At 46.1% G+C, this 27,810-nt stretch overlaps 1 protein-coding gene across 1 annotated transcript; it reads right to left on the reverse strand.

Annotated features, from left to right (window-relative positions):
• Positions 1-1,807: 1,807 nt before the first annotated feature.
• Positions 1,808-14,948, reverse strand: Prdm14 (PR/SET domain 14). The gene is made up of 7 exons (XM_069991789.1): positions 14,276-14,948; positions 13,587-13,640; positions 13,329-13,486; positions 11,000-11,267; positions 4,638-4,840; positions 4,057-4,158; positions 1,808-2,035 (listed from the first exon to the last, which is right to left on the reverse strand). Exons 1-7 carry the CDS (start codon positions 14,946-14,948, stop codon positions 1,808-1,810), a joined length of 1,686 nt encoding a protein of 561 aa, XP_069847890.1.
• Between the last annotated feature and the right edge of the window lie 12,862 nt (positions 14,949-27,810).

Raw genomic sequence — 27,810 nt, forward strand, 5'->3', positions numbered from 1 at the left:
TGAATTAAAACAGAGCACATTCCCATTAGGAAAAATTACTGGACCCTAGTCAAGGCCGTGAATTCCCCAGAGGAAAATCTGTCACTGCTTCTACCTTCACTCCATCTACTGCTCAAAGAGCTGGGACACAGCTGTCAGAGCAGCTGTTCTGGATTGAATTCACTCCCCTCTCTTGACTATGGGCCATGGAGAGGCAGAAGCCAGTCAATGCTCAGGGGGTCAATAGGACCGCAGCTAGGAACGGGCCGCACCCCTTGTTGCTAGCTAGTTTCATAGGAAATACTTGTCTCTAATAATTTTTAACTGTTTTTTTTTTTTAGTGTCAGTAGTTGGGCTTGACTGTAGGGCCTCACGCTTTAGCTTTTTCGTTCAAGCCTAGTGCTCTACCACTTAAAGCAGGCCTCCTCTTCTGGATTGTTGCTGATTCTTCGGAAATAAGAATCTCAATCCACTTTTCTCTCTAGGCTGGCTTTGAAACACAATCTTCAGATCTCTGCCTCTTGAGTAGCTAGGATTAAAAGCATGAGCCATCAGTGCCTGGGCTACTTGTCTCAAATAGTTTATGTGAATATTTGAGTTTGTGTTTGCTTGTCTTCACATGGGGTAGAATGGGAGCTAGTTGAAAATGCTCCTTCCAGCTGGGCACCACTGGAATTCCTGTATTCTTTTTTTTTTGGTTGGTTATGGGGCTTGAACTCTGGGCCTGGCGCTGTCCCTGCGCTCTTCAGCTCAAGGCAAGCGCTCTAAAGCTTGAGCCACAGCACCACTTCCGGTTTTCTAGTGGTTTTTATTGGAGATAGAAGTCTCACGGACTTTCCTGCCCGGGCTGGCTTTGAACCACGATCCTCAGATCTCAGCCTCCTGAGTAGCTAGGATTATAGGTGTGAGCCATCAGCCCCGGCTTCCTGTATTCTTTTTTTTTTTTTGGGGGGGGGGGGAGGGGGTACGGTCGTGGAGCCTGAACTCTGGGCCTGGGTGCAGTCCCTCAGCTCTTCAGCTCAAGGCTAGCGCTCTCCCACTTAAGCCACAGCACTTCTGGCTTTTTTCTTTTTGCTTATGTGGTGCTGAGGAATCGAACCCAGGGCCTCATGCATGCAAGGCAAGCACTCTACCACTGAGACACCTTCCCAGCCCTCCTGTATTCTTAACTTCAGGAGAGTTGAGGTTTGCAGCCAACCAGGGCAGAAAAAAAAAATGTGAGACTCCATCTCCAATTAACCAACAGCAAAAAAAGCCTGACTGGAAGTATGGCTGGAGGGATAGGACACTAGCCATGCAAGCAAGCCAAGCAAGCTTGCAAAGCCCTGAGTTCAAATGCCGTAGCTAAATAATAACAAATAACAATAGCAATAAAAAAATGAAAGACTTAGTTACAATACCACCAAAGCTCTGACTTGATTTTTCGAAACACCATTCTTCCATAAAGCTCAACAGCAGGTGGCCACATTGTACAATTGGGGACCCAAGGCAAACAGTAGAGAAAAGGCCCGGCCTCCTCTAACTTACCACACAATCTGGGGGCGCTTCCCAGGGCTTGTGTGCTGGGAGGCCAAGGTCGGTCTTTGGGTATAGTGAGACTTTAGACTCCTTTCCCTGGCACCCACCTCCCTTACACTTTCACTCTTTCTAAATTAAGTAAGTCCATCCTTGTTAACAACTGTGCAAAGCGTTTCTGTAAGAACCACATCCGCAGTCCACATGAGGCCTATTCGTTCATAGGACGTGCCATAACAAGGAAGAGAGAGAGAGGAAGCAGAAGAAGAGGGGAAAGGGCGAGTCTGCGTTTCCCTCGGGTCCACACTCAGGGCTAGTAGTCTCCATGGAACTTCAGGTGGGTGTAGAACGCTTCTTGATCCGGGAAGGATTTCCCACAGAGGCTGCAGGTGCCACTCTGGTCGTCTTTGTGCGAGCGTCGCACGTGGCTGTCGTGGGCAGCGTGGGAGGCGAACGGTTTGCCGCAGTACTTGCACTTGAAGGGCTTCTCCCCCGAGTGCTGCCTGATGTGTGTGCGGAGGATGCTGGACGCAGTGAATTTCTGCAGAGAACCGAGGGTAGAAGGAAGAGCCAGCTTCCACGGGCTGGTTCCGTGCCTGGATCCTAATGTCACCCTTAGGTTTCCTCCCTGCCTCCCCCACTCCTTTTTTGCTGGCATTGGGGCTTGGGGTCAGGGTCTAGTTCTACATTCTCTCCACTTAGGCTTTTTGGGTTATTAATTGGAGATCAAAGTCTCACAGACTTTCCTTGCCAAGCTGACTTTGAACCACAACCCTCAGATCTCAGGCTCCTGAGCAGCTAGGATTATAGACTGGAGCCACCCATGCTTGGCTCAATTTTTTTTTTTTAAAGAAACTCCCAAGGTATTATACCAATCTACTAGATTTCCAGATCCTTCAAATTTTTTGTAGCTATTCATTGTTCCTTTTTTTTCTTTCTCTTATAAAAATCTTTCCCTTTATTTACTTCAATACTATTTTTTGACCTTTTTCATTTTCAGATAACACATTAAAAACTTTTAAGAAAATAGGGTGAAAATGTGGCTCAAGTGGTAAGAGTTCCAGCAGAGAGAAATCAAGCCAAGGTGAGCCTGGGGTTCCTGAGTTGTTCAAGCCCCTGTACCAGAAAAAAAAAAAGGTGGGGGAGGGAGAAAAATGGCTTTTGGATGCCTGGCATGGTGGTCCATGTCTGTAATTCCAGCACATTACACCCGGCTGAGGATTGTGAATTCAAAGCCACTGTAGGCTATACAGTGACATTTCATTTTAAACATAGGACAAGAAAATGACTTTTATTTGGAGTGAAGTCCAAGGACACTGACAGAAAATGCAATGTTAAAGTGGTCAAGTGAGCTTGGGTCTGGTCAGCCCATCATCCACCTACCTAGGCCTCTCTCATTGCTGGGATTAAAGATGAGAATCACCACGCTCAGCTTATTGGCTGACATTTCACTAATTTGTGCCTAGGTTATGGGGTCTCACTAACTTTTCCTAGGCTGGTCTGAGACATATTCCTCTAAATCTCTGCCTCCTGAGTAGCTGGGGTTATAGGTAGACATCACCAGGCCTGGCCAAACATATGTATATGAACTCAAATAGCAACACATAGTAATGTGTAGTAATACTCTGATATGTAATAATGGATATACATTGGACAGAACATGTCCATCATCAAAACCGAACCTGAGCTATTTTGCTAATCATCTTTGGTCATGTTATTATTGTCACTACTTTAGCTCCCCCTTCATTTTAATAATCCAGTGTTCCTTGTGACGTAGATTAAATGCCACACTTACAATGTCTCAATCTTCCAATCTAAGTCTTCATGCTCATGCTTTAAAAAGTGGGAATTGGGCTCAATAGGAAGTGTACTCATTACCTTGCTTATGTAATTGTAACCCTCTGTAGAGTATCTTTACAATAAATTTTTTTTTTTTTAAAAAGTGGGAATTGGGCCAGACACCAGAGAATCCTAGCTACTTGGGAGGCGAACCTGACAATCGCAGTCCAAAGCCAGCCCGGGGAAAGGAAAGCCCATGGGACTTTTATCTCCAATTAACCACTCAAAAACTGGAAGTAGAGCTATGGCTCAAAGTGGTAGAGCACTAACCTTGAGCCAAAGAGCTCAGGGACAGTGTCCAGGCCCTGAGTTCAAGCCCCACCACTGACCCCCAAAAAAAGTAGTAATAGGAGTCTAGCATTCCATTAGTGTTTATGGAATCCACCTACCCTACGTCCCATTACCACTGAGGGACTAAGCAAGAGACAAGCTAATAAGTGGACTTGCTCGAGGCTGCAAAGTAGGTATGTTTCAGAAGCCAGGCTCAAACTCTAGCCAAGTCTATGCTTTTAAAGTTTCTGTCACAGTGTCTACAATCACAAACCCCTGCAAATCTGGGCCAGATCTGACCTGCTTCAGCAAACTCAGGCACATATTGAGTGGCAATGGGGACTGAGCTAGCCACGAACTGAATGCATTGTCAGTTGGGCTTCAGGCTTCCAGTTCTGAGCTTGGATGCCAGGGCAGGGCTCCAGGTGGACCCTGGGAGGGCATGCCACGTACCTTCGTGCAGTATACACACTGGTATGGCCTGTCTCCGGAGTGCACCCGCATATGCTTGTTCAGGCTGGAGGACTGAGAGAAACATTTCCCACAGATAGAGCACTAAGGAGGAAAAGAAAGTTACCGCTGAGATTTCACTTTCCTAAGGAAGTCTGTGTCTACTTTAACTCACCAGGACAAAAGGGAATGCTCTTGTTCATTCTGTGGACTGCTATAAGCAGTGGATTTCCCCAGCCCTGGTTATGGTCCACTCGTATCAGGAGGAAAAATGTCCAAGGACTCTACTGAAATCTCAGGAGGGGGGCTCTGGTCCAGACCCTGCCCAACACTGCTGAATACCAAGGCTGTGATGACATGCAATTCATCCAGCCTTGCTGGATGGCAGATTGAAGTGTGGAAACTGGGTGGGATCCCCATGTTCCCATGTAGGAGTGGGTCCCACTGTGTGAAATGAGCAGCTGGGTATCCCCAGCCAAGAAAGTCAGCAGGTTGTCTGTTACCTAATGTCCATTCTGCCTTCCTTACCAGGCTGTAGACCTCAAGCATCATGTGATTGATTCGTGTATTTAGAGAGTGCTCACCAGGTAAGGCCTGTGCTTCTCATGGACATGAAGGACGTGGATCCGGAGCCGGTCCCGTTTTTCAAAGGATCGTTTGCAGAGAGAACAGGGAAACTTTCTGTCCCCCCTGTCCACACACGGGGTGTACTTGAGGTGCTTATCTCTGTAATATCTGTAAGTAAACACCTTTCCACACCTCTCGCACCTGTAGCCTTCTTCAGACTCTGTCAAAAATGGGGACAGAAGAGCCAGGGGACCCATTAACTACTTCCCCTCCTCCTTTCATTTATTTAAAACATCTTTCTTTACATAAAATCATGAATATATACAATCAAGGTAGAAATGTAAATAGATCCGCATGTGCCCAACACCAACTTGAAAATAACCAATTCTCAAACCATTTCATTTTTGTGTCTACGGCTTCTCAATAGAACAATTTTAATTCTAATTCACCATTTGGCTAATACACACCTCAAACTTCAATCTTTGCAAGATTGGTGGCTCATGCCTGCAATCCTAGCTATTCAGGAGGCTGAGATCTGAGGATCACAGTTCAAAGCCAGTCCAAGCAGGAAAGTCCGTGAGATACTTATCTCCAATTAACCATCAGAGAACCATAAGTTGAGCTGTGGCTAAAGTGTAGAGCACTATCCTTGAGCAAAATAGTTCAGGGACAGCACCCAGGCCTTGAGTTCAAGCCTCACAACTGACTAAATAAAGTATTTCACAATAGTATTGTCATCTCTAACATTTAGTGCCTTAAACAAAATACAGATATGTAAATAGACATGCACATGCTTCTCTATTTATTTCTGGTACTGGGGCATAAACTCAGGGCTTGGGCATTATCCCTTAGCTCTTTCTGCTCAATGTTGGTACTCTATCACTTGAGCCTCACTTCCTCTTCCAGTTTTTGGCTGGTTATTTGGAAATAAGAGTCTCACAGACTTTTCTGTCTGGGTTTGCTTTCAAGTATAATCCTCAGATCTCAGCCTCTCAAGTAGCTAGGATTACAGGTATGAGGCACCAAGTGCCTGACTTTTGTATTTATTGTTTGCTTAAATTAAGATTTAAATTCTACATGTTCTCCATGGTTGCATTTCTCTTAAACACCTTAATCTATAGGTCTTCTTCTACTAGTTCTCTGAAATGTTTCTGTGGAAGAATTTTTCCCTCCAGCTCAATTAAGAATTAAAACACTTCCCTCTACCTCCTAGTTTTCCTGAAACAGGCCATTGGGCAAAATTTGGTTCAAATGTTAGAATGTTAAGGGTTGAAGTACATTGACTTTCACATTACACAGCATTACTGAGATGTTTCCTTTAATTGGAAACACTTATTGGAAACCTGCAGATAAAATCATTCTGGCACTGGGACACAGGGAAGCTGTGATCAGAAATTTTGATAACTGACAACACACTAGGGATGTTTCACAGGTGGCTAAGGAAACAAAACACCCATTAAAGTGAATACCACCAGAAGACACTGGCCAGCGAGGGACACCCAGGGCCCTACTTGCTTTGTGAAATATGTGACACTCTTGGAATTGGGGACCCCTGCCCAGGGCACTCTATCTCAAGAGTTAGATTTTTTTAAGTGTTTAGGAAATACTAGCCTTGCTGAATTTGGGGGGTAGAAAGAGGGTTTCTAAGACAAGATTAGTGATTTTCATAAATCGAAACACTAAAGCACACCACAATTCAGAATGAAGGTTCAACGAGTTGGCATTCTATAACTACTTAGGCAGAAAAGGAACAGTGACCCTTTACATTTCTATTTAGGTCTTTGTAAGTTAATTTTAATATTTATTTTTGGTTATAATAATTATTGTTATTTTGACATAGGGTCTAGCTACTCCAGGCTTGCCTCAAACTCCCTTTCTTTTTTCTTTTTGTCAGTCGTGGGGCTTGAACTCTGGGCCTGGGTGCTGTCCCTCAGCTCTTCAGCTCAAGGCTAGCCCTCTACCACTTGAGCCACAGCATCACTTCTAGCTTCTTCTGTTTATGTGGTACTGAGGAATCAAACCCAGGGCCTTATGCATGCAAGGCAAGCACTCTACCACTGGGCTACCTTCCCAGCCCAGATTCCCTATCTTTTTGTTTCAACTCCCAAGTATTGTGATTACAGGCATGCACTGCTATGCCTAATTTGATGCTTCTTTTTAAATCATGCCTAAAAGCATTCATATTGAGTAGGGAGGTATAGATCAGCGATAGAGCACTTGCCTAGCATATTTGAGGCCCTGGGTTCAGTTTGATCATCAACATGGCAACAAAACAAAACGTTATTCATATTAATAGAAAATGAAGTCATTCATGAGTCTTGCCAATAAATTATATTGATTCAAGTTCCCTTCCATGTGCAGTTCAAAATCCATGCCATTCAATAATGATGCAAACATCCAAAGCTGACAGATCAGAAGTGGAGCACAGGTAACTAAAAATTGAGTTTTCTTTTTCCATCCTTAGCTTTCATCCAGTTTATTTCTATAATTGTGATCTCAGACACCTGCTCACTATTCCATGTTAGAAAAAGATGATTATTTATTTAACAATTATTCTATTACTAAGTACTTAGAATTTTGCCACTCAAAAGTCAAAACTCTTATCTCCACTTAACCACCAAACATGGAAGTGGGCCTGTGGTTCAAGTGATAGACACCAACTTTGAACAGAAAAGCTAAAGTACGGTACTGAGGACGTGAGTTCAAACACAAACACATACGCAACATACATACATACTTCTCCTGGGTTTCCTTTAGGACTTCCCCCACTTTTTCTCTCCTTTTTTCTTCCTTATTTTTGAGACAGAGTCTCATTGCATAATCCAGGCTGTCTCACTATGAGCTTATACTGACTAACTCATAGTCCCCTTCTGCCTCTGCCTGTCGAAGTGCCTAAAGTGACTTGGCCAGGATGGACTGTTTTGTTTGTCTGCTTTGCAGTATTGGGGGTCTTGTGCTTACTGGTAAGCACTCTACCACTTGAGCCACACTTCTAGCCCTCTGGCTGGGCTATCAAAGATTCTGGACATTTTTTAAGATTTACTTATTGTGGGTCAAGGGGCTTGAACTCAGAGCCTAGGTACTTTCCCTGAGCTCTTTTTGCTCAGGACTAGTAGCCTACCACTTTGAGCCATGGCTCTACTTCCAGTTTTCTGGTGGTTAATTGGAGATGTCTCACAGACTTTCCTGCCTGTGCTGGCTTTAAACTGTGATCCTCAGATCTCAGTCTCCTGACTTGCTAGGATTGCAGGCATGAACCACCAGCTCCTAGCTGATTCTGACATTTTAATAATAGTACTAAAATAACTTCTCAAAGACATAGTAGGTTTGTAAATAATATTTCTCAATCCACTTTTCACTTGCATTTCAAAAGTGTTGGTACATTTCTGGACATGACCTTTTTAAAGAGGCTTTCTTGCTGTGGTGATGAATGAGATAATACCCCTCCCATCTCTACCTATATCCCATGACCACACCTACATACTGGGGGAACAGGAGGGTAGTCCACCAAGACAATTTTTTTTTTTTTGTTGGTCGTGGTGCCTGAACTCTGGGCCTGGGCGCTGTCCCTCAGCTCTTCAGCTCAAGGCTAGTGCTCTACCACTTGAGCCAGAGCACCACTTCTGGCATTTTCTGTTTATGTGGTACTGAGGAATCAAACCTAGCGCCTCATGCATGCAAGATAAGCATTCTACCACTGAGCCACTTTCCCAGCCCCACCAAGACAACTTTGACAGCTATTCAGACCACCAGAAGAGCTCCTGTGACCTCCTCATGCTTGGTGGGTATTTCCTTGCCTTTGTATCACTGTTGCCTGAGCCTGATTTCCTTCTCTCCCCACCCAGAGGACCCCTACTTCATCTTCATTCCTAAGCAGCTTTCTCTTTTACATTGGGGTCCAGGAGTCAGTGATAGATATTTGGGAACAGTTCATGTCCTAAAGAGTATCAGTCAGGCATGAGACGTATGTAGACACTCACTGCAGTGTGTGATGAGTTCAATACATACATACTTATACAAACACACACATACACATTAGCCTGCTTCCTGGGACTTTTAGTATATCACAAAATGGGGTGTCTTATTTTATTACATATATGACTGCAATTTGCATTTGTCTAGATCAGATTTCCCAACTTTTGAATGTATAAAAAGAGCTGGAGGGGCAGGGAAGGTGGTTCAGTGGTAGAGTGATTGTCTTGCATGCATGAGGCCCTGGGATCGATTCCTCAGCACCACATAAGCAGAAAAAGCCAGAAGTGGTACTATGGCTCAAGTGGTAGAGGGCTAGCCTTGAGCTGAAGAGCTGAGGGACAGTATCTAGGCCCAGAGTTCAGGCCCCATGACTGATTAAAAAAAAAAAAAAAAAAAGAAAAGAAAAAAAAAGAACTGGAGCTGAGCAGTCTGGGGCTCAAGCCTATAAGTTTAGCTACTCAGGAGGCTGAGATTTGAAGATCATGGTTAAACCCAGTCCAGACAGGAAAGCCTATGAGACTCTTACCTCCAATTAGCTACCAAAAAGGCAGAAATGGCACTGTGGTTCAAAGTGGCAGAGCCACTATCTTTTAGCATAAAAGCTCAGGGAGAGTGCCCAGGCCCTGAGTTCAAACCCCTGGACCAGCACCAAAAAAAAAAAAAAAAAAGGGGGGGGGGAAGGAAATAAAAAAAGGGTAGCATCTCTACAAGATAAACAGTTGTTTTAACCATCTTTACTTTTGTTGTGTCCCAGTACTAGAGCAGTCGCTGAGTTTTTTATTTTTATCTTTTTGGTTGGTCATGGGGCCTGAGCTCTGGGCCTGGGCATTATCCCTCAGTTCTTCAGTTCAAGGCTAGCACTCTACCACTTGAGCTGCAGTGCCACTTCCGGCTTTTCTGCTTATGTGGGTGCTGAGGAATTGAACCCAGGGCCTCATGCATGCAAGGCAAGCATTCTACCACTGAGCCATCTTTTCAGCCTTTTTTTTTAAAAATAAAAAATAAAACAAAACAAAAAACCTCAAGGCCGGCACTCTACCAGTTGAGCTACAGTTCCATTTTTTGGCTTTTGGGTAGTTAATTAGAAATACTCTCATTGACTACTCTCTTGCCCAGGCTGGCTTCAACCCCAACTCCTCCTATCTTGGCAGGGTACCCTTAGTAGCTAGAATTGTAGTTATAAGCCACCAGTGCCATGTCTATGAGACCTGTCTTGAAAAAGAAAAAGTCAATGTTTCTCAAGCTTGCCTGACCCTCGGGCTGAGGTTGTAACTCAGTGGTAGAGTGCTTTCCTAGCCTGAAGCAGGCCCTACGTTGGATGACTGGCAGTGTTTAAGAATAAATACTGGGCTGGGAGGGTGGCTCAGTGGTAGAGTGCTTGCCTTGCATGCATGAGGCCCTGGGTTCAATTCCTCAGCACCACATAAGCAGAAAAAGCCAGAAGTGGTGCTATGACTCAAGTGGTAGAGGGCTAGCCTTGAGCTGAAGAGCTGAAGGCCCCACAACACACACACACACACACACACACACACACACACACACACACACACACACACACACACACACACACACACACACACACACACACACACACACACACACACACACACACACACACCTTCTCTGTAACAGTAACAATTAAAAAAAAAAACCTCACCCAAACTAAAGAGAGGGGGCAAAGAAAAAAAAAAAAACTTCAGCTGGGTGCTGGTGCTAATATCTGTAATCCTAACTACTTGGGATCATGGTTTAAATCAAAGCTAGCCCACACAAGAACTTCTGTGAAGACTCTTATCTCCAATTAACAACCCAAAAAGGATTAACCACCCAAAAAGGCCAGAAGTGGAGTTATGACTCAGGTGGAAGAGTGCTAGTCCTGAGTGGAAAGGCCAGCTCTAGAACCAGCACAAGAGAGAGAGAGAGAGAGAGAGAGAGAGAGAGAGAGAGAGAGAAAAGAGAGAGAGAGAGAGAGAGAGAGAGAGATTCTTACTTGATACCCAGCCTATACACAAGGAATCCTTTGAAGCAAAAACTTAAAGCAGTGTTACTGTTTAAGTGATTCCCATCAATATTTTGTATTCTACTTTGTTTTTATTCTTTTTCTTTAATGCCAGTCTCAATCACTACATTGATTTTTCCACCCTACTAAAATGCTGCACAACCCACCATTTAAAAAGCTTAGCCTGAGAGAGATGACTCAGAAACTTGCTCACCTAAGCCACAGGTGGCACCCATTTATTTCAGTTTTATTCTCCAGAGGGTTGCAGAGGTAGAAAAGATATATCATTATGAAGATGAGGAGACAGCTTCAGTTCAGCTTCCTGCATTAGGACTGGGTGGGTTTAGGAAGAGCCCAGTCCTCCCATTGGAAGCTCTTGTTGAACGGGGCAAAGTGAGCACTCACCATCAGATTGCCCAGCCGGCTGGTTGCCCTGCTCAGGGGCCTGAAGGCTCATAGGAATGTCCAGGAACTTCTCATAGCAGTTTCCATACCACACAAGGAGCTCCTGGTTCTGGTAGACTTCCTTGCAGCTCTCATAAAATATCTGCCCTTGATGCTGTACTGCCATCAGGTTCTGTTCCTTGGGGAAGCGGGCACAGTTGACATAAGACATCCAGTGCCCAGTACCTTTTCCATCAATAAAGTGGCTCAAGTGACCATCTTCAAAGATCTAAGTAAAATGAGACATGAAGAGGGTGTTTGTTGCTCTGTGGAGACAAGGTCTCACTTAAATAGCCTCAGTCTCCTGAGTGCTGGGATTAGACATGAGCCTACAAGCTGCACATGAAGTTTTGATTTGTGATTTGTTTTCGAGCCTATAAACTTATGAAAAACTGATCATTCAAATGTCTTACTTGAATATATTACTTACTTGAATAATACTAACTGTATTTCAATAAATCAGATTTTTGTTGTTGTCTCTGTTTATGTGCGGGTAGTAGGCCTTGAATTCAGGACCTGGGTGCTGTCCCTTAGCTTTTTTCTTTTTTTGGCTCAAGGCTGACCCTCTACCACTTGAGACATATCTCCGCTTTCAGGTTTTGGTGGTTAATTAAAGATAAGAATTTTCAGACTTTCCTGCCTGGGCTGGCTCTGAACCATGATCCTCAGATCCCAGCCTCGAATGTATCTAGGATTACATCCATGAGCCACCAGTACCAGGCTAAATCAGATTTCTGAAGTAAGGGAAACAAATTTAATCCCACCACTTAAATGCAACTATTTACTACCTCAGATACTGACAGAGTCATTGCACAATTTCAGTCTAACATTTAATTGAGCTGGAGATGTTGCTTAAGTTGTACAGCATAGAAGAAACCCTGAGTTAAAAACCTCAATAACATTAAAAAGGAAAACAAACATTAAGCTGGGTACCTGTGCCTTATGCTTGTAATCCTAGTTACTCAAGAGGCTGAGATCTGGGGATTTCTGTTCCAAGAGTCTCCAATTAACAATCCAAAAGCCAGAAATGGAGTCTTGGTTTTCAGGTGGTAGAGTACTAGCCTTATGCATAAAAGCTCAGGGTTAGGGCTGAGTTATAAAAAAAGTTCTGAGTTACAAAAAAGAAAAAGCTGAGGCTGGGAAGGTGGCTCAGTGGTAGAGTGCTTGCCTTGTATGCACGAGGCCCTGGGTTCGATTCCTCAGCACCAAATAAGCAAAAAGAAAAAAGCCAGAAGTGGCACTGTGGCTCAAGAGGTAGAGCGCTAGCCTTGAGCTGAAGAGCTGAGGGACAGCGCCCAGGCCCAGAGTTCAGGCCCCACAACCGAAACCCCTCCCCCCCAAAAAAGCTACTCATTACCTGACTTATGAAATGGTAACTCCTCAGTACTATACCTGAATATTAATAATAACAATAAAATTATGCTAAAAAACACTGATCACAAAACAAAAACTAAGAAATTCTAATGTTTTATTATAGCAACTCTTTATTCTTACCCTCTCCCATCTACCTTGAATTTCTGATAACTTTTCTGTTTCTGTTTACTATTTCTAAAAGTAGAAATTTAGGGTCAAGCTATTTTAAACATTTTAAGGTATCTGGTATATTCTTTTTTTTTTTTTTTGGTCCGGTCATGGGGCCTGAACTCTGGGCCTGGGCGCTGTCCCTCAGCTCTTCAGCTCAAGCTAGCGTTCTACCACTTGAGCCACAGTGCCACTTCCAGCTTTTTTCTTATGTGGTGCTGAGGAATCGAACCTAGGGCCTCAGGCATGCAAGGCAAGCGCTCTACCACTGAGCCACCTTCCCAGCCCTCTGGTATATTCTTACAAACATTTTTTTTTTCCTGTAAATCAGCAAGATGCAATCTCACCAACATGCCCTAGGGTCCTTTGCTAGTTTGGAGAGTATCCATTGAAAAAGAAGAAAACAACAACAATTCTTGGCTGTAGGGTAGGTTGATGAGGTTCATTGTATGCATGTATGGAAATGTTACAATACCCCCACCCACACAACAATGTATGCAAAAAAAAAAAACCTTTGAAAAAATTCTTGGCTTAAAGGCAAATACCAAAGTCTCAAATACATTTATATTTCCTTTAGTATACTTTTCAGCACTGTGTAACATTTAAAGCAGTTGCTTTTGTCTATAAATATAATACAATGCGTTGTTTAAGTATCTATTCTACATGATGTGTTCACAGCAGGTGTTCACCTCCCTCTCAGGCCAGGACTCACCTGGAGAGAAGTCACTGTCCCCCTCTAGCCACCCTTCCTGACCTTCAGCAAATTTACCTCCCACATCAGAGAGTTGTCCCTGTGGGTCTTGACTTCACTAGCGTTGACCACTTTACCCCGAAAGGGGCCAAACCGGATTCCTTTGGCAATGAAATTGCTGCAGAACACACCAAGATGAGGAATGCTGCCAACCATTGCCTGCATGATGCAGAGACCTAGGGAAAACCAGGCCAGGCAGAGAGAGAAAAACCAAGTTTAAAAGAACTGGGTATTTGTCTCTGGAAATAAAGGCAAGCAAGGAGTGCAACTACCCACCTTCTGGAAGCTGGAGCGAGTCTTTATCCAGAGTTTGGGGAAGATGGCTTGGTCCTAGAAAAACAAAAACCAAAAAAACAGAGGTACACCTTTTCCATTAGCAATGTAGGATGAAGTACTTCCCTGATGCAGTTTCCTCCATATTCTCCAGTTTTACCACCATTCTGAGTTCCTTTTGAATCTATCCCTTTATTGTGTTTTTCCCCCCTCCCCTTTCTTCTCTGAAGAGAGCTTTTCATATACAGTCTCGCACTGGAGACTCAGAAAAAAACCATCCATCGTGCAAGGGTCTGTATGTAATATCTCCACTTTGCAAACTCGAGAAAGCTGAGAATCACAGCTACTGCTTGACTGAGGTCAAGGTAAATGGCTAGTCATCTAACTTTGGTACCAAATGTGGATTTTCAGGAAGCTGTCTGGGAGAGATATCCTGCACATCAACAATGCCACCATATCAACCATTTCTTCATAGGTCTCGATTCTCACTAAAACCAACCCCAGGAATCCTAGGGCGGACTTCAGCGAGCAGGAGCTGGGAAGCAGGCAGGATTGAGCAGGGGGCTCTTGCCGGAGCTCTCCCCGCCCCCCACTCTCCAGGACATCTTAGGCCCACTTTGAAATGCTACTTCTCAACACTCTGGCGCTGGTGTTCCCTTTCCCACCCACCTCCCAGACAGAACTCCCCTTACCCGAACTTTCTGTGGGGACCGGGAAGCCTGAAATCGCGTGGTGCAGACGGACTTGGGGCTCCGGATTGGGTGTGACGCCATATAAGACAAAGTGCAGCTCCTCCTGGGTGAACTGGAAGCGAGAACCTGGCAGTTTGTCTTGGTTCGGGGCTTTGGAGCCAGATATCGGCTGGGAGCTCTTCAGTCCCTCGGGTAACAGGGAAGCAACCACAGAAGGAGGCAGAAAGAAAGTTTCAGGCCCCCAACACTGGCCACTGTTGCTGAGGCCACCAAAGGAAACCAAATCGTGACTGATGTCACCTGTGTACTCCCCGCTGTTCGGGCAGGGTGGCGCCTCCCTGGGGAGGGGGGGGATTGGGTACCACGTGGACAGCTTGCTGTACCAGGGCAGGTTATAGAAAGGCTCGCTCTGCAGAGCCAGCTCGGGGCTCAGCAAGGGAGGCGCCATTCGGAAGGGGAAAGGGGCGGTCGGCTGGGTGGCCGTCACCGAGGACTCGGTCTGCGGGAAAGGCTGCAGGTTCTCCTCGCTCGAGGGTAAGGCGTTCCCGTAGTGGCCGTAGCTTGGGAAAGACGCATAGTAGGCGGCCAGGTGATGCGGGGTGCTCTGGAACCTTTCGAGCGGGTAGCACGCCTTGTCCTGGAGCTCGGCCTCCGCGGGCTGCTGCAGGGCCATCGCGGGATGCGCACGGCGGCCTGCGGGGAAGCAAGCCCGGCTGAGTGCGCGGGACCCGGCCGCGCCTCTCCCACCCGAGGAGGCCTCCCGTCGCAGTTGGTTCAATCTAGACTTCCCAACTCGATCCCACAGGAGGAATAAAAATAATAATGTAAAAACTACAAAACGCATCAAAACGAAAATCAGCCTCCGTGCCACGCGATTGCACGTTTCTACTCAGGAACTTGCGAGGCTCTGGTCGCCCTGGCCTTCCATCTCCAAACCACCTTCACTAACCAACCTCCCCACTTTCCGCCCCCAGCCCCGCCCCAGCAACACTAATTTAAGTCAGCCTCGTCCCCGGGGTCGTCCGCCGCGGCCGACCCTCGTGCTTCTGGGGCAGGTAGCAGGAGCTAAGGGTAATAAAAAGGTAGAGAGGGGTGGGGAGTCGGCCGCCACCCCCTGGATGTCCCGGGGGGGGGCAGCTGGGAGAAGCCAAAGGCCCGCTGCGCGTGGGACCCCGCGGGTGGAGGTCCGGCCGCCAGCCCGGCACCTGGCTCCTCCCGCGCAAGTCCCCGCGATCGCGACTCCCGCAGCCGAGCCGCGAGCCCGCAGCGCCCGATCGCCCCGGAGATTCGCCTCCGGCGCTCCGTTTCCCACGCACGCCGAGTCCGGCCGACGTCTCGCGTCTCGGGCAAAAGTCTGGTTACCCCAAGACTGAAGCTCTTCCAGAGCCGGGATCAATGAGCCCAATGAGAAAACCAAGCAGGGTCGTGACTCAGAAATGAAAGAACAGGGGGTCAGCAGAAGAGGTCAGCCACCGCGCAGCGACGCGGCCGGGGCCGCTCGGCTCCTGGCTTCCCTCAACCCCAAGGACGAGCAACTCGAGTTCGAAAACCGCTTAAGGACTCCCGCACTACCCCACCGCAGCCCAGCCCAGCCCTCTCCTGGCACATTAGACACCCAGGATGGCAGCGCTGAGCGCCCTTGCCCGAAGCTGGGGAGGACCACGGCCCTGAGATCCAGAGTCGCGTCTAGCCAGGCGCCTACCTGTAAGCAGCCAACGCTTCCAGACGCCGTGGGGCGAGCAGGCTCCGGACCAGGGTGGGGGATTTCGGGCAGCACCTTCAGGGCTGAGGCTGGGTTAAGACCGAAGGTGAAGGGCGGGGCTGCAAGGGATCCTAGACGGCGAGGGTAGGGAGGGGTCAGCCCCTGGTTGATTCCCGGGACCGCCTTCTCCCCGCCCACCGCAACCATTGGCCCGCACTCCCCTGGTCCCCAGGTCTCCGGAGGTCTACACACCCTCCCAGGGGTGCCAAGGTAGAGCGCTCACCCCCCCCCCCCCCACTTCCCGAGGCAGATGTTCTCGGAGGGCAGGGTCGGGAAGCTGCGAGTTGGCAAAAGTCCCTCCGCGCGCACACCCACCCCGGCGGTGGGAAGGCTGAGCCTCGGAACTCAGGGTCTCGGCTTCCAGTGTGTCAAAAGCCTGGGGCCGACAGACCTTCTCCGGCTCCGTGGGCATTTATCTCAGTCACCGGCCGTGGATTGGGCGGGCATCGGCGAGTGGCGGGTACTGGGCACCTGCGCTCCACGGCTCCGCCTCCGCCTCCCCCTCCCGAGGCACGCGAGGCGCCAGGTGGGCGTTCTGCGCCCCGGGAAGTTTTAATCGCCCGGGGCCAGCTTGACCCTACGGTGGACGACTTTCGACCTTGGACGCTGTTGGCTCCGAAAACCAAAATCCCAACCCTTAGCCAGCGCTCAAGGACCGCTTCTTATATTCCCCACGCGGGCCAACGAGGCGGAGAAAGGAGCGCTTTTAACCCATTTGCATGGACTCCACAGGTGCAAGCACCTAGGGCGGGGAAAGGCGCAGTCTCGCCGGACGGGTGACCTTGGCAGGGCGCCTTGCACCCAGCAGCCGCTTCTCCCCGGCTACCCCTCAGCCACCTGCCCCTCAGCGGGCTGGGGAGGACAGGGGAGACGCGCAAACCCTCGCGCCCCGGTGGGCGAGGCCGCCAAATTCCCGAAGCTGGGGAAGAGGGGTCCTGGGTGGAGGCCCCCCGGCCTAGCTTGGCCCTCTCGGTCTTGGCTCTGACTCTGGACAGCCCTTCACAGTCCTGGAGATCTGCCCCTGTACGCCATCGCCCCGGGTACAGCAGCGGGATGGGGGGGGGGGGCGACCGAAGGCCAAGCGTGGCCCCCTTCGGTGCTCTCTGTCCACGCCGGCCGTCGCAGTCACCCTAGTTTTGCTGTGGTTGAGGAGTGTTCGAGATTAGAGGCGGCCCGTTGTCGTCCCAGCTGCGATGGAGATGGTCAGAAACACTGAGTTCTGTCTTCTAAGACCCTGAGATCTCGACGCAGAGATCGGAGTAGTGAGGAGTACCTGTTAGATCTTGCGCCTAGCCCAGCGCCTCTGGGAAAGGATGGTGTGCTTGGAAAAGCAGAGTGCACGCGGCCACCCGCTCTTCCCCGGGATTCTACCCCGGGCTTTCATCCACCGCGGCGTCTTCCTGAAGGATTTAAAGGGGTGGCCCACAAGTGTCAGGCCGTTTTTAAGTGTATTCAAGTGCTTGGGCTTTAGAAGCCTTGTGCACCTTACCTTAGGGTCTTGTTCTATACAGAATCAAATTTGCTATATTTTAAAGACTTTTAAAATGAATAACACGTGCCTGTTAAATCGTTTAAAGAAAGAAATAAAAGCAGAAGCTGCGATTTCATCCTTAACTCTTCAAAGGCAATCCCAATCAACAGTTTGGTTTGTTCCCTACTCCCATTCCTCCCATTCCTTCCATTCCTCCGCCCAACTTAGGTACAGTTCCTTAACCAAGGCACATTGCCAGCCTGCCTAGGAGCATTTCTGTCTTTTTTCTCTTCTCTCTTCTTTTATGTGTCTCCCTCTCCTTCCTTCCTTCCTTCCTTCCTTCCTTCCTTCCTTCCTTCCTTCCTTCCTTCCTTCCCTCCCTCCCTCCCTCCCTCCCTCCTTCCCTCCCTCCCTCCTTCCTTCCTTCCTTCCTTCCTTCCTTCCTTCCTTCCTTCCTTCCTTCCTTCCTTCCTTCCTTCCTTCCTTCCTTCTTTCCTTCCTTCCTCAGTACTGGGATTTGAATTTAGGGCCTCACCTTTGTTACAAGATGCTTTACCACTTGAGTTGTAACCCTAGCTTTCCTTTTTTTTTGCGGGGGGGGGGGGGGTTCTAGTCTTGGAGCTTGAAAACTAGGGCCTGGGTGCTGTCCCTGAGCTTCTGTGCTCCAGGCTAGCACTCCACCACTGGGGCCACAGCTCCACTTCTGGATTTTATTTTATTTTTTATTATATCGGAGATAAGAATCTCAAGGGCTTTCCTGCCTGGGCTGGCTTCAAATGGATATCCTCAGATGTCAGGTTCCTGAGTAGCTAGGATTACAGGCATAAGTCATTGGTAGCATGCTCCATGTAAGCCCCCCCCCCAATAGTATTATTATTCATTAAGTATTTATCTGTCCACTAGTCACCATTCCCTATTAATATCTGAGGATTTTATTCCTTAAATGTGCTGTCTGTATAGAATTTTTCCTTCCCTCCCTCCTTTCCTTCATCCCTCCTTCCCTTCCCTTCCTTCCCTTCCTTCCTTCCTTCCTTCCTTCCTTCCTTCCTTCCTTCCTTCCTTCCTTCCTTCCTCCTTTCTTTTCCATTCATTTTGATTTCCTTCCTTTCTCCTTTCTCTTTCTTTTCCTGACCAGTTCTGGTTTCCTTGCTTAGGCTGGACTTGAACTTCTAGGGGTTTACCTTGGGCTTAGTGTGCCTTCCACACCCACAGTTTTAACAAACATTGTTTGAAAACCTAGCTACTTGGCAGGGCACAAAGTCAGGTACAGGGAATACAACTGTGAGCAAAGTAGTCTAATCTCCTTTACATGTGTTGAGGAAGGTCTGAATTTGTGTAGATACTTGACAAATGTAAAGGGAGCAAAGAAAAAAATATAAAGTATCAAAGAGAAGAGAGTTTGGGAAGTTGAGGGGATGACAAAGTTCTGCCCACCAAAGGAATTGGAAAGATCTGAGGACTTAGCTCAGTGAAGGAGTGACAAGTGCTATTCCAGGCCTTAGGTTACCACGGACACTACAGCCCAGAGAGCTGGGCTCCTTCTCAGAACTGAAGGTGGAAGAGTGGCCTGAGGGAATGGGAGGTTTTGCTGTAGACAGTTGGTGAGATGGGAGGATGCTTGTATATTTATGTGCAAGTCGTCATTGGAGGAGTTAGCCCTCTGTATCCTAGGGTTCTGGATCCTTGGATTCAATCAACTACAGATCAAAAAAGATATGGAAAAGATCACATCTGTACTGAACAAATGCAGATTTTTTTGTCCTTATTCTTTAAATTATATAATATAATAACTTATGCTAAGTATTGTGGATAGCATCTATTGGATGTGATTAGCAGCCACGAAATAAAGTAATCAGGAAGATGTGTGAGGGCTGTGTGGAAATTTGACAATATTTTATGTAAGGGACTTGAATACTCTTCAGTTTTTCTACAGGGCACTGTGGAGTCAATCTTCACAGACACCAGAGTTGTCAAAGTGGAAAGCCTCTGTAAACATCAAAAACATGTAAAGCTTTAACTAAAGGCCAGTATTTGTTTAGATCCCACCCCCACCCCCATTCTTGGGGCTTAAACTCAGAGCCTAGTTGCTGTTCTTGAGCTTTTTTGCTCCAAGTTAGCATCATACCACTTCAGTTACAGCTCTGCTTCCAGTTTTTTGGTGGTTATTAGAGATAAGAGTCTCACAGACTTTTCTGCCCTGGGCTGGCTTTGAACACAATCCTCAGATTTCAGCCTCTTGAGTAGCTAGGATTACAGGTGTGAGCCACTGGCACCTTGCTGCCTATAATTTTTTTTTGGACGGGGGGGGGGTGAGGAGTTGGGGGGGAGTTGTGGGACTTGAACTCTGGGCCTGGGTGCTATCCCTAGCTCTTCAGCTCAAGGCGAGCACTCTACCACTTGAGCCACAGTGCCACTTCCCTGCCTATAATTTTTAAAGACAATTTTTAGCTTTGATAAAATGGTGTGTGTGTGTGTGTGTGTGTGTGTGTGTGTGTGTGTGTGTGTGTGGTATGTGTGGGTGGGCACTAGTACTGAGGCTTGAACTCAGAGCTTTGTATTCTTGGCTTTTTCACTCAAAACTGGCACTCTACCATTTGAGTCACAGCTCCACATCTGTCTAGTATTTTTCAGGTTAATTGGGAATAAGAGTCTGCTTCTCAAATTCATCTGCTTAGGCTGATTTCAAACCAGAACTTCAGATCAGCCTTCAGAGTAGCTAAGATTACAGACATGAGCCTTTAGCCCCAGGCTGAAACACACATCTCTTATTTGTACTAATGGTGATGGCTGCATAAAGCTGGTACAGTTCCTCTCTGCCTCTTCACTGCCGGGGACTGAATCCAAGCCCTTTTCTGTGTTTGGGTGTTCTGCCACTAAGCTACATCCCCAGCACCTTTTTAAGATTTTGAGACAGATAGCTCACTAAATTGTCTAGGCAGGCCCTCAAATTAGAGCTCTTCCTCTGAATAGCTGGGAATATAGGCAAGCACCACTACCCTAGGCCCCAGTTTTTATTCCTTAGGGCTTTGGAAATTTCTGGAATGGAATATTAGAATTGTTATGACCTTGGTTAAATTTTCAGGTATACAGATAGGATATTAAGGAAAGTTCTGGCTGAAATGTGGCTTAGTGGTAGAGTGCTTGCTTAGCATGCATGAAGCCCTGAGTTCAATTCCTCAGTATCACATAAACAGAAAAGGCTGGAAGTGGTGCTATGGCTCACTTGGGAGAGCACTAGCCTTGAGCACAGAGGGGCACAAGGACAGTGCCTTGGCCCTGAGTTCAAGCCCCAGGATAAAAAGTTCTGGAGGCAGAAGGAAATCCATAGTAATATTAAACGGAGACATACTGTTAATAAACTAAATGTCCATGACATAGAAAACTCCAATTATGAGGCAGAGGTTATAAGACTGGATAAAAAACTGAAACCAATCAATACAAGATCTATCCATTGGTTGTCTACAAGAAATCCACTGTGAGCTCTGGGTGTGGCTAGAGCAGTAGAGCAGCTGCCTAGCAAGCATGGGGTCTAAATTCCAAACTCCACTATTATCAACAACAAAAAGAGAAAGAAAAGACTCCCCCGGTGGCTCACATCTGTATTCTTATCTACTTAGGAGTCTGAGATCTGAGGATTGTGATTTGAAGCCCGCTGGGGCAGGAAAGTCTATGAGTCTCTTATCTCCAGTGAACTACTTAGAAAAAGCCATAAATGGTACTCCCTTGAGAAGAAGAATCTTAGGGACAGTACCCAGGCCCTGAGTTCAAGTTGCAGGACTAGCAGAAAAATAAATAAAGAGAGAGAAAGAAGGAAGGAAGAAAAAAAGGAAGGGACAGCAAAATGCCAAAAGCCAGAAGTAGAAATGTGGCTTAACTGGGCAGAGTTCCCGCCATGAACAAAAAATTCCAAGAGAGAGCAAGAAGCCCGAAGTTCAAGCCCCAGTACTGACAACACACACACACACACACACACACACACACACACACACACACACACACACACACACACACACACACACACACACACACACACACACACATTGTGAGTCTGAAATTTCAAGCCCCAGTACTGGCATTTAAAAAAAAAAAGATTCTAAGGAGTCTGAGATTTCACCCTTCTTGCAAGTACCAAGGGAGCTACTGAAATTTCATTGTTGTTGGTAGGAGAAACTAGAATGCTGGTAAGAGATGCAAGTTGATTCATTATTCCTAGTAATAGCCTACAGTAGCTGGACTGTCAGCATTTTTCAGAGGGTGGAAGAATGGGTGAATTGCTGGAGTGCAGGGTTGAGAGGCTCTTTTTTTTTTTTTTTTTTGGTTGGTCTTAGGACTTGAACTCTGGGCCTGAGCCCTGTCCCTCAGCTCTTCAGCTCAAGGCTAGTGCTCTACTACTTGAGCTACAGCACCACTTCTGGTTTTCTGGTGGTTTATTGGAGATAAGAGTTTCATGGACTTTCCTGCCCAGGCTGGCTTTGAACCGTAATCCTTAGGTCTCAGCCTCCTGAGTAGCTAGGATTACAGGTGTGAGTCACTGGCGCCTGGCAAGAAGCTCTTACAATTATAATGAGGAGTGAACATGTCTGCTCTTCACTGTGTCTTTCATGGTTGGAAGAAAACCTGTCTTTGGCTCTGGAGAGAAATAGTGTCTCTTTCTTCCATGTGTGTCTATGAAAACAGTTGTGAAGAGAGGGCAGACTTGCTTTTCAGATGTGTACACACCAATGGAGAATTGACTCCTGAACCCCAAAGGTTGTGTGTGTGTGTGTGTGTGTGTGTGTGTGTGTGTGTGTGTGTGTGTGTGTGTGTTGAGGTTTGAAAAAGGGCCTCACAAATAGGTGCACTACTATTTGTCAAGCACCCAAGACCCTACTTTTTTGAGGCAGGGTCATATGATGTAGCCCAGGATGGCCTGACTCATGATTCTCTTGCCTCTACCTCTCTGATTCTAGGATTATAGGCCTACACTCTCACAGTAGACTCTGACCCTCACTTTTTTCTGCATGCTATTACTGGGGCTTGAACTCAGTGTCTCACTGAGTTACTGCGTGGCTTTTTCTTCTCAAGGCTGGTGCTCTACCACTTGAGCTCCACCTCTACTTCAGGCCTTTTGCTATTGAATTGGAGATAGACTCTTTTCTGCCTGGGCTGGCTTCAAACTACCATCTTTAGATCTCAGCCTCCTGAATAGCTAGGCTTACAGGTGTGAACCACCAGAGTCAAAATGACCCCCACTTTTTTTTTTAACAGTCTGCTGCTCTAAGGGTACATTTGAGGTTCTTCTCTGGTCTCCAACTGGGAAATGAACTAATTGGAAAAAGAAAAGGAAAAAAATTCTAAACATGAATTAGTTATTAGGCCCTATTTTCCTAGCCTGGACTTTAGCAATTTTTCTCAGCTATATTTTTGTAACTCCTCAGTTCATTTTGGAAACAGACTTTTCTGACACATATCTGTTAGAAATGGAAGCCAGCAATCTGACAATATACTAAAGTAACCTATTGGCCTGTAACTTATTAAGTGCTGCTGAAGGATTATTATTAAGATATCAGTATTTAAACATATCAACATAACAGGACTCTTTCCAATGTTTTGGACTCTTTCACACTTTACAGTTGACATCTGCCTTGCATGTGCATGGAAAAGACATACTCCCCACTGACCAAAGATAAACTGCACATAAGAGTCCTTCTTACTATAAAAAACTAAAATTTTAGAAGCGAAGTGGCTTAAATGGGAGCAAATAAGGGGAAATCCTATAAAACAGACACAAACCAACCAGCACTAAGATACTAAGATTTCTGGAGGTGTGGCTGAGCAGTATTATGCCAGCTTAGCTTTAGCAAGCACCAGGCTAAATAAATAAATAAGGCAGGCAGGCAGGCAGGCAGGAAGGCAGGCAGGCAGGCAGACAGGAAAGAAGGAAGGAAGGAAGGAAGGAAGGAAGGAAGGAAGGAAGGCTAGATTAGAAACACCAAGATTTAGTTCACCAATCTTTTATTGATTGATTTTTTTTGAGGCAGAGTCCCGCATTAATAGCTCAGGCTGGCCTTGACCTTGTGATCCTCCTACCTCAGCCTCCCTTGTACTAAGATTGCCACACATGCATTACCACACCAGTTTCTTCTAATTTTTAAATATACAAGTGTGTACTAAGAGTGTGTGGGACAGGTATTTGGCCTCAGTTATGCAGTTAGGAATAGAAGACAGCTGGGACAAAAGCATACATGGCAAGAAACTAAGAAAGGACATAAATCACCTTTTCTTTTCCTGCCCAGGGCAGTAGGTTCCAAGTCCAGGCAGTGCTTAGACCAGTAAGCCCTCCCACTTTCACCAAAGACGGGAGGGCGCTCCCCGCCTCTTTCCCCCCAAAAGGCCAATCTTTCTATAAGGTAAATAAAGAGAAGTAATAGAATCATAATAATTTAGTAATTATTCTGTAGGGTCAGAAGCCAAGAGATGGAAATACTCTCCATGCCCAACCCTTCAATGGTCACATGCCAACAGGACAAGGTGAGGTTAGGATAGCTAGCTATTACTCTGCTCCGGCTCTGGAGGCAGCCCAGTAGAAGCAGATGTAGAGATTGGTTCCAGCTGGATCTATCTGCTAATTCCATTGGCTGGGAAGTTGACCTGAGTGGCCAGCCCCTGACTCCAGAGTTCACTGCTCCCTCAGGCTCTTCTTGATTGCTGTGTATGTAGTGTGTGTGTGGGGAGGGGGGGGAGGGGAGGGAAGCAGCCGACTCCCCTTAATGCCCTGCCCTGCCAGCTGCTTCTGTGATACCGAGGTCGGCTCTAATTCATCCACCCCTGCCTCTGTCCCCTTGACTTCTCAGAAGCCTCCAACCCTCACTCGGGTCTGCCAACTTGCTGCATTTGCTTACCCTTTGTCTCTCTGTTTCTGTGGCCCTCTTACCCTCCCAAAGACAAAAAAAAAAAAAAAAAAAAAAAGACAAAAAGAAAAGAACACAAAAACAGCAAAAAGAAAAAAAAACCTGTTTCCATTTTCTGGAGTTCATTTCAATAAATATGATTTTATATAATCAAGGGCACATAGGCATTGTGCCTTTGTATTCCTCTCCTAAGAGTATCCTCCTTTGATTTGTTCTAGGTCCATCAATTTCCCTGCAAATGACATATTATTCTTTCTAATGGCTGTGTAAAATTCTGTTGTGTATAAGTACTACATTATTTTTTGTCGGTCGTGGGCTTGAACTCTGGGCCTGGGCACTGTCCCTCAGCTCTTCAGCTCAAGGGTAGCGCTCTACCATTTGAGCCACAGCGCCACTTCTGGTTTTTTCTGCTTATGTGGTGCTGAGGAATCAAACCCAGGGCCTCATGCATGCAAGGCAAGCACTCTACCACTGAGCCACCTTCCCAGACCAAGTACCTCATATTTTGGATCCACTCATAGGGCATTTGGGCTGTGTCCATAACTATTGTGAATAGCGCAGCAATGAACATGGATGTGCAGGTATCTTTACAGTGTCCTGGCTTGTAATATTCTAGATAGATGCCCAGGAATGGTATGGCTGGGTCTCTTGGTGTTTTGTTTTTAAAAATCATCTTGGAATTTTGAACTCTTCTTGTTCAGACTAGAAAACTGTCAAAAGAACTTGAGAAACCACTGGGCAAGAGGAGGTTAACCTGGGGCTGTAAGGTCTCTCCTTGGAAGAGGCAAGTGAATGTGGAAATGGCCAGCATTTGGAGCAGAAGGAAGAGACTGAAAAGCCGCCTTTTCCAGCATGGTTTGCACTGAAGTTCTTAGGAGGAGGACACTGCAGCTGGGACTCCCTCTTCTGGTCACTCACTCACTCTTAGCTTAGCTTAGTGTTTGGGGCCCCCCAGTGGGGAAGCACTCTGTTCTTCTGCATAAGGTTTGTAATCATTGTAGAATATTTACGTCCCATGGTCAGCCATATATACTTACCTTGGGCCATTTTCCTTAGGTTTAAAGGGATCTGTCTAGCATCTGTCGGTCTACCAATCACCTTTATTTATCATCTACTTATCTGTATCTATTATGTATCATCTATCATCTACTTATCTGTCTGTCAATCTATGTACCACCTATCTATCCTGTTTATCTAACACCTATCATCCTTATCATCTACAGGTATGTTTACCAATTATCTATCCTCTGTCTATATCTATATCTCTCATCTATCTGTATTTATCATCTTTGTATCAGCTATCTATCTCTATCTATTGATCTACCTACCTCCCCCTTCTCTCTCTCTCTCTCTCTCTCTCCCTCTCTCTCTCTCTCTCTCTCTCTCTCTCTCTCTCTCTCTCTCTCTCTCTCTCTCTCTCTCTCTCTCTCTCTGCCTTTTGTAGCTCCATCCATTGGGAAGCTTGCTCTCATTCAGGGCCAGCTCTCAATATAGCTCATATGCATTTTCAGCTGTACCCCTGATCTGTGTAAAGCTTGGGATTATCTTTCTTTTGCTAGTCATATGGGATCCCCTGGAGAGAGAGACACTGGTTCATCTGTGGCAGGGGCCATGGGCATCTGGGCAGGCAACCTGTACATGCAGATTATTTGTATCATCTGCCCCTCTGAGGCCTTATCATCATGAATCATTTGCATTGTATGATTACCGCTGAGCACCTGTGCCTTTATGACATGTTAGGTCCAGTGGAACCCAGTTCACAGCAATGAGTTATGGAAGTATGGCAAATCTCTGTTTTCTGGTCACTGTTTTCTGTCTCTACCAGGGACCAGTAAGATGCTAGGAGCTGTTTCTTTTTAAAAAATTATTTATTTTAAATTCACAAATACCTTTTAATCCTCACAATGATAGTCATCATCATCTTAATCTACATTGCTTATGAACTCTATGACCTTTAACAATAAAGCTAATTTTTTTTTACAAATTGGGTGATATGTACATTTCTTTCTTTTTGCTTAGTATCAGTTGTTCCTCTTTCTTTCTCATTTCCTCCCTCCCTTCACTGCCCTTGAGTTGCTTACTTAGTTCACTTCCATCAATGTCCAGTGTAGCTGATGAACCCCTTTGCTATATTTTTTCACCTGCTTTTCACTGATTCTGTGCTCTTCTCCCTCCTTCCCTCAGATGTACACATGTATATACCATCTATGAGGTAAAGAATACAGAGCCATCTAAAAACCACAGGCCAAATTAAGAAAGGTCCTTTGTTTAGGAGCTGTTTCTCTTAAAGTGCATAGAGAATTGGCCCTCTGTATCTACAGATTCAATCAGTTACATATTGAAAAATACTGGAAGCCGGGTGCAGGTGGCTCATGCCTGTAATTCTAGCTACTCAGGAGGCTGAGATCTGAGGATCACAGTTCAAAGCCAGCCTGGGAAGTAAAGTCCGTGAGACTCTTCTCTCCAATAAACCACCAGAAAACTGGAAGTGATGGCTGTGACTCAAGTGGTAGAGTGCTAGCCTTGAGCTGAAGAGCTGAGGGACAGAGCCCAAGTCTAGAGTTCAAGCCCCATGACTGATAGTATACTTAAGGGAGCAGTCCCAAGTATAAGTCCCTTGAACAACTAATGACTTGTTTATCAAAATGAATGCCAGAAAGTGGAAACACATTCTGGGGGTGGCTAAGGGGAGGGCACAAAATTGGGGAGAAAAGGTAATTAAATGAAATCATTATATTCAATGTACATTATGTAAAAAAAAAGATGTAATTTGCAGATAGGGATGGAAGGGGAAAATGGGGAAGAACAAAGGAAGGGGTGACACCGGCCAAGAAGCATTGTATTCACAACCTGATTTGTGGATTTTAAGTTCTCTGGACAACTACTAAATCATAAAATTTAAAAAAGGAAAGACTGGAGTCAGTACTGAAGATACATAGAGATGTTTTTTCCTGCTTGTCATTGTCCTCTTAACAATATAAGAGCAGGTGAGGATGTCCTATGGTTATACCATAATCTTAATTACTCAAGAAGCTGAAATCTGAAGATGATGGTTCAAAGCCAGCTCTGTCAGGAAATTCCATTAGATTCTTCTTTTTTTTTTTTGTCGGTCGTGGGGCTTGAACTCTGGGCCTGAGTGCTGTCCCTCAGCTCTTCAGCTCAAGGCGAGCGATCTACCACTTGAGCTACAGCGCCACTTCCTCCATTAGATTCTTATCTCCAATGAGCCACAAAAAACCCGGAAGGGGACCTGAGGCTTCAGTGGTATAGTGCCAATGAAAACAAAAAAACAATGTAAGAGCTGTTTACATAGTATTTATATTGTACCAACTATTTTATGCAATCCAGAGATGATTTAAAGTCTACAGGAAGACTTCATGTGAATACTGTGTTGTTTATACAAAGGGCCAAG

This window comes from Dipodomys merriami, unplaced genomic scaffold (genome assembly GCF_024711535.1).
Source record: "Dipodomys merriami isolate MVZ:Mamm:240054 unplaced genomic scaffold, mDipMer1.0.p SCAF_4, whole genome shotgun sequence".
Lineage (NCBI taxonomy): Eukaryota > Metazoa > Chordata > Mammalia > Rodentia > Heteromyidae > Dipodomys > Dipodomys merriami.